The sequence below is a fragment of the Antrostomus carolinensis genome, unplaced genomic scaffold, assembly GCF_000700745.2.
Source record: "Antrostomus carolinensis isolate BGI_N321 unplaced genomic scaffold, ASM70074v2 scaffold35079, whole genome shotgun sequence".
Classification (NCBI taxonomy): Eukaryota; Metazoa; Chordata; class Aves; order Caprimulgiformes; family Caprimulgidae; genus Antrostomus; species Antrostomus carolinensis.
This window is the reverse complement of record NW_010338490.1, coordinates 1,206-8,287: the sequence shown is the minus strand read 5'-3', so window position 1 is coordinate 8,287 and position 7,082 is coordinate 1,206. Positions and strand designations below refer to the sequence as shown.

At 54.6% G+C, this 7,082-nt stretch overlaps 1 protein-coding gene across 1 annotated transcript; it reads right to left on the bottom strand.

Annotated features, from left to right (window-relative positions):
* Window positions 1-152: 152 nt before the first annotated feature.
* On the bottom strand, window positions 153-6,149 carry ABHD6 (abhydrolase domain containing 6, acylglycerol lipase; the record flags this gene model as incomplete). Its single annotated transcript, XM_010175542.1, has 5 exons — window positions 5,983-6,149; window positions 2,498-2,654; window positions 1,985-2,098; window positions 1,611-1,743; window positions 153-310 (listed from the first exon to the last, which is right to left on the bottom strand). Coding segments are annotated over exons 1-5 (681 nt in total), but the record flags the coding sequence as incomplete, so codon positions are not given.
* Between the last annotated feature and the right edge of the window lie 933 nt (window positions 6,150-7,082).

Sequence of the window (7,082 nt, the reverse complement as noted above, 5' to 3'; positions counted from 1 at the left end):
GGTGTCCTGCCTGGGTGGTGGGGGGATGGCAGTGCCAGCTCCACTCCTGGCATCACCTCAGCTGCTGCCACGCAGGCTTGTGGAGAAGCAAACCCGCTCCCCACCTCTGAGTCCCCCTTTCCCGGCCGCCACAGCCAGCCCGGGCTCCTCACCTGCTGCGGCACCTTGAAGCGAATGTAGGAGCAAAGCTTCAGCATATCCGCCATCTCCTCGGGCGTCGAGGGAATTAAAGGGATCCTGTCGATGCGTTCAGACTCTTGCAGCTCCCGCAGCTGCTTAATGAACTTGCTGTCAGTGGTACTTGGCAGGCCTGGGTCAAATGAGAAGAGGGGCACAAGCTAAAACCTGGATAGGACCCCCAACAGCCCCAACGACAGAGCATCATTGTGCCAACCTCCCTCATCCCTGCCTCTGGCCTCCTGCCTGCTCACTCATTTAAAAAAAAAAATAAATAAGAAGAGGGAAGAAACAAAATAATCTGTACATACAGCAACCTTAATGTGCACCCAGAGATACCCCAGCCCTGCTCCTGCTCCAGGGCTTGACACCACCGAGCCCCATGGGGCTGACACCACACCAGCTGTGTTCCCTGTAGACACACATGAATACTCTGGCAAAAACTAGAGAGCTTATTTTTATGTGGCCAGCAGATGCAAATACTAATGCCCGTGCCCAGCCTGCCACAGCACAGGGTTGGACAGAAAATTTCAGAAGCCTCATCTGCATGCACCACTGCAGGGAAAATTCCCCAGCAGCTTAATCTGAAACCTCTGCAGCCCCCACACAGAGGTTTCACATCCAGAAACACCCAGAGAATCAGCCAACACCCCTCCCAGAGAGAAGCAGGAATCTTGCCGCCCCCAGAGCCCGGTAGCTAGGAGACATGAGCTTTGCTTCATTGCTGCTTATCTGGGAGCCGCTTTTCTTGCGTGGGAGGGGGAAGGAGCTGCTGTAACAACTGGGATGCAGCAAAGCCCTCCCTGGCAGAGAAGCTCCCTGTCAAACCCCTCATGTCTCCTGCAACATGTCATGACCAGGCTCCCCCGAGCCCCCCTGGTTGATGGAGGGGACGGTGGGGACAGAGGGGACGGTGGGGACAGAGGGGACGGCGGGGTGCCACACAGGCACAGGGACACCCTGCTGACCTGTGCCTGAGCCTGAAGCGCTCTTCCCACTCAGAGCATCCAAACGTGGGAGGACAGAGCTCTCCAGCTCCTGAAGCTCCAGCCCTCCAGCACACCGGGGCTCTCAAGAGGCCAAACTGGGGAAGCTTTTCCCATTGCTGCCTGGGTTCCCCCTCCAGACCCAAGAGGCTGCAGACATGCCATTGAGGGGAAAAGGCATTTTCCTCCCAAGCAGGACCTGTCCCATTTGTCCTAGTGCCAGCTCTAACCAATGCACAGTGTGGCAACCTCCAGAGCTCTGGAGAAGAGCAGTCAGGACAAGATCGTGATTTTCTTCCATGCCCTGCCAGAGATTTGCAGACTGTACGTACAAATTATTTCAGAATGCTTTGCACTAAAAGCCTGTTTTGCCTCCAGCACTTCTCTGGGCTTTGACACTGGCTCCAGCATGCCCCCTCCCCATCCCGCCTGCCCAGCGCTGCCCACCTGCGGGACAGATGAGTGTCAGGCTGCAAATGTCTTCTGGGTACTGAGCAGCATAGACACCAGCAACGTTTCCCCCCATGGAAGTGCCAACCAGATGAAAGGGCCTTCTGTTCAGCTTGATGCACTCCACGAACTGGCAGGGGAGCAGAAGGAACGTTGTTAGGGGAAAGGAAGCAACGGCACGGGGTCATTAGAGAAATTCAACTCAAAGGCTTGAGGTTGGTGGCTCTGGCTGCCTGGGAAGGGAGGGAGTGAGGCTGCATGAGGCAGGGCTCACAGAGCTTAGCACCCTCATGTCCCCACACCCCTCATGTCCTCACATTCCCCATGTCCCCACATCCCCCCACAGAGGCGACACAATGCTGGGGCTTTACCTGGTGTATTCTCTTAGCTTGCCCACTAATGGAGTAATCGTCCAAGGCCGAGCGGGTCGTGCCCTCGTGCCCAGGCATGTCAACGCACACCAAGTGCAGGTTCTTTGGCAGGAACTGCAGAAACAAACCAGGGGTGGTTAGGGCAAAGCCCAGGGGTGGAAACTAGTGACCACGGGTGGGAGCAGGGGCATTGCTCTCCTCCTAGCAGCCCCTGGTTACTTGTGCACTAGAATAAATCATCTCAGGTATCAAGGATGACATGATGAGAAGCCACAGCCAAGACATGCTTCCCATGGAGGAGGCAGGTACGTATTGCTTTTCCCCTGCAGCTCTGCATGTCATAGGGATGAAAGGGATCCAACAAGCAATGAGCACAGAGCTAAGGAGAGTGTTCCTAACATGTTACAGTGATCATCACATCCCATGCATGCAACCATTGTGTCCCCACACCACCCCCAAGCCCAGGACCATCGACTCTCACTAAGTAGCAACATGACAGAAATGGAGTCCCACCTTGACTATGGACAGCCACATGTCTTTGTGGGCTGAGAACCCATGTAACATCAGGATGGATGGTCGGTATCCAGGTCTTCCTCTATAGGAATAACAAAACTGATAGTCATCGTAGTTTGCATATCTAACCTGCATACCCAAGGCTCGGCGCCAGTACCTGGAAACAAGGAGAAAACAACACCAGTGAGCGAAGCAAGACCAGGGCCCAGCAGCAAAATAAGGAGGTGACAAGTCCAAACTCAGCCCCAGATTCACTAGTTTGCTGAGACCAGTTAGGCTGGGCTCACACCAGTGCTGTCACAGGACTAACTGGGACTAATTCTGAGCATCTGGTCCCTGGACCAAACCCTGTGCTTACACGTGATCCCTTACAGGTGTAGTATGGGCGGCTGGTTATTCATGGCTGCATTGCAGATGGCTTGTTGGGACACTCTGTTGGTTAAAAACTTCAAAAAAAATACTCTAAATAACTAATTTGGCAATGGAAATGGTCCAAAATAGCAATCCTAAAACTGAAAACGCCCAAAGATTGGTATGAGGAGATAAGCAGCACACATGGCAAGGCAGCGTGCAGGATGGGCAGGCCAAGCAAGGCACTTGTTCCAGGTGGGTACGGTGGATCTGTCATGGGTTTATTTTGGGCACAGTCCTGTAGCAACGGGAGAACATCACCCCACAGACACCCAGTTCCCATATACCAACTAGTCAATCTTTAAAAATGTATTTATACACACGCAAAGGACCGGAGGGGACCATCCTTACACAGGGTCAAACACTGCAGAAGATACTTGGGCTAACCCCAGGGAAACCAGGGTTGTTCCTCCGCAAGCAGAGGCAGACAGCTCCTGCCAGCACACGCTCGCAGCCTGCTCAAAGAGGATGGAGTGAAACCACCGGCCAGAGGGGACCTGGGCAGAGATTATCAGTGACACTTTGGACACATGATGTGTACGTGCAGTCCAAGGCAGAGGAGCAGGCTGGCTTTCTCTGTGTTTCCCTTATGCTCAGATGTAACCCTTGTCAGGGCAACTACCGGGCTACTCCTGATAGCCAAGATACTGGCAAATACTTTTATGGGTGATATCAGAATTTGAGACACAAGAGCAAGGTCACCAACACTGCAGGGCTGTCCTAGCTCTCTGCCCACTCAAAGCTTATGCATAGTGCAATCCGCTTTTAGCATAATCCCTTTTTGGAGGGAGTTAGTGAGACTTAAGCAGCATCTCAGCTCTGTGCTGGTCCTACAAGGAGAGGAGAATTTCTCCCTAAATAAATGTCTTAAGAGTCTTTGCCTCAAAGGCACCCGTGTAAACTACCGATGGGCAAGATGATAACGTTTTTAGCAACTGATCCTGATGGATCAATTCATCGATAATCTGTGCAAAGCTGAACTGATCCCTCGCAGGGTGTTAATGTGCTTAGCGGCAGTGACTAAACTGATTAACCCCTGGCTGCAGAGCAGGCAGGCTATGGGGCCAGGGTCAGTGGGGCAGCCCCAGACGCATCAGCAGCGGGGGACAGAGCGAGGCCATCAGTGGCAGGGCCCAGCGTGACCCTTGGCTGCACTGGTGAGGACACACAGACCGGCAGTGAGGAGGAGGAGGGAGGGGGTGAGTGGTGGCAGAAGGGAGAAGCATTCCCAGGGACCTCCTGGGGACCTTCTGGACCATGGGACTTCCCAGGAGCTGTGCAGCAATGCTGGAGGCTGAAAGGAGGGGTCAGCATGGCATGCTGCCTGCCCCCTCTCCTGCCTCTGCCGATGAGGGAACACAATGATTTTGCCCTAAGAAAAGCTGACTCAGAAAGAAGCAAATAGGAAAGGAAGAGTAAAGGGCAAACCCACTCTTCTTGCCTGCTGTCCCTAAGAAAAGAGGTGACCATAAACACAGAGCATCACAGTTACTCCTGCAAGATGCCAATGCTGCCAGAAATGCTGCAAGAGAGAGAGATGGGGGCATTTACCCTTCAAAAGGAAACAGTCCTGCTGATCTCTGCTCACATGCTCCCTCCTTCAGCTGAACACAGACGGACCTACCCATGGCCAACGGGCCATTTTCACCCAGCCCCTAATTTGCAGCCCTGCAGGACAAGGCAGCAGGCCCTACCTCCCTCTCATTCCGACTCCTCAGAGCTCCTGGCATCAGCCCCTTGTGCCTCCCTCGCCCTGTCCTGCAGCCCTGCCTGTGGCCTCTGAAGGCTTTGCCCCACCATGCTCGCTCTGCTCTGGTGTTGCAGGGTTTCTCCAGTGATCCTCCTCAGAACCTGAGCCATCAGGGTCCTCCCTGGCTTCCATCAGCCGCTCACATGCCCAAAGGACATAAAAATCCCTCTGACTGACAAACCTGCTCCAGGCAGCAGCCCAGACGTCACTGGGGCAGGAGGCTGTCACACCGCCTGCTCTTGTTTGGCCTTGCAGGTCCTCACACGATGCACAACAGGAAGAAATCCTTCGCCAGTCACTGAGGTTTTCACCCCATCCACCCTTCTCTCTCAGCCCCCAGATGCTGTGATGAATAAAGGCTGGTAATAAACGTGCCATGAGAAATGGGCTTCATCGCGCTGCTGCGTCTGAGTGTGGGGTGGGCTAACATCCTCCTCTCACAGGAGGTCACTTCGATTAGGAAACACTCTGTGAGTAAAACTGCAGGAGCCACCATCTGCCAGCAGCACACGAGGGCAGCCTGCCGGGCTGCCTGCTCCTGCCCGCACCGCGCGGTGAGATGCTGCCCCGGTTCTGAAGGGAGCGTTACTCCAGCTGTCCCTCGCAACAAACCCGGACAGGAAAGCTGACGGTGTGCTTAACACTGATTTCCAGGGACAGACGAGGACTGAAGAATGTAGTGCCTGCTTCCTAGTATTGGAAAGGACGAGATGCAAGGGGGTAAGGAAAAGCATCACTCCATCTTCTCTGATGCTTCAGCCCAGAGGAGAGAGGGAGAATGAGAGAAGCCTTGTCCATAACGACAAGCGAGAGAACAGTCCCTGCCTGCCAAGCAGGCTGGTAACCAGGAGGGAGTGTGTGAGCCGCAGCAGAGCCAAGGACACCCAAGCTGGTGGCTGCAATGACAAGGGAGGAGGTCACCAGCCTGGTGGGGCTGCCAGGCGGGGGGACAGGCAGCAACGGCGATGTTTATCCCAGTCCCATCCTTGGGGGAAACCACCCAGAAACGTTCTTAGACATCCCGCAGCCCAGCTGAGGCTGTCCCAACAAGTATAAGCCTCAGCAGCAAAAAAACAATAAGAAAATGCCATTTTCTTCCCCCAGAGATGCTTAAAGCTATGCACAGCTGGTATGCCCATGGAAAACCCCACCTCACCTGCTCCTATTGCCACTGCGGGCAGAACACCCACCTCTGTCCGTGCCACCCTGCTGCCTGCGGGCTCTTTGTGCAGCCCTGTGTGTGTCAGGGTGCAGGGACCTGATGGGGACCAGCAGTAATTCATCCTCCACACTAAAATGCAAGCAGCTGGGCTAACAAACTCACCAGTAGTAGATGCGGATGAGCGCTGAGGGCCAGAGGAGGAAGGAGGCCACAAAGGCCAGGATGGGGATGGCCAGGGTGCCACCGGCGATGACAAACATGTTCAGCACCTCCGAGTCCATGCTGCCTCTCACTGCCCGGCCTCACCTGCCCACATTTAGGGAAGGATCAGAGGTTAAACACCAGAAACAATGAAAAGTCATCGCTAAATGCCAGGGAAAGAAGAAAGCGGCTCTGCGAGAAGCAAAGGATACTGCCCAGGAGCGAGGCAAAGTCTCTTTCAGTTTTAACACTTGATTATTTATGCTGGCTCCTTAATGGATCTCATTCTTGCTATGTTATCCTCTCAGGAGAGCACAACTCAAGCAGGCAATGAGCCTCCTTAACAGGCACAGCCCCCGTTTGGGGCGATGGGGTGCGACGTGGCCCTTGGGGCACTTCACAGAGGGGGAAGCACAGCCTCTCTGCGGTGGGTGCAAGCAGCTTTTTACCCCAACGGGTGCAGGGAAGGCTGCCCTAACGCCGGCTCCACGCTGCTTTTTGGAGGTAGGCATCCAGCTCCAGCTCCCCTCCCCCTGCCCGATCCCAAATCCCCAGCACACAACCACTGACCTAGAATTGATGGCTTGAGCCCGGCTCTCATTACTGCTCTGCATGGGCACCAACTAATCAAGGGAGCAGAGCCTACTAATGGGCTCGGGAACTGAAGGAAACAACCTGGCAGGGAGCTCTTTGGCCACCAGCCCTTATCTGAGACAAATTCATCCCCGCCCCCATGTCCTCGCTCCTGCCCCACAGGCATTTTGCACTTGCTGTCCATCACAGCTCCCCATCCCGGCTCCGGAGTATCCTTCAGACAAATCTCAGGGGCAGCAGATGGAGGACACGGCACAAGGGCGAGCTCTCACGCAACGCCGCGCTCATCCCTGAGCTCACCCCACCACAGGCAGCTGGGATATATTTTTCTCATTAAGAGATTAAACCCTGTCGCACACACATCTCTCATTCCCCCTGCTAACCCTTTCCTCGGCACTACCTCTTTTGTCACACCTTTACAAAACGAAACACCTTCAGTGCCCGCTCTCCCACCAGACATCCCCCCC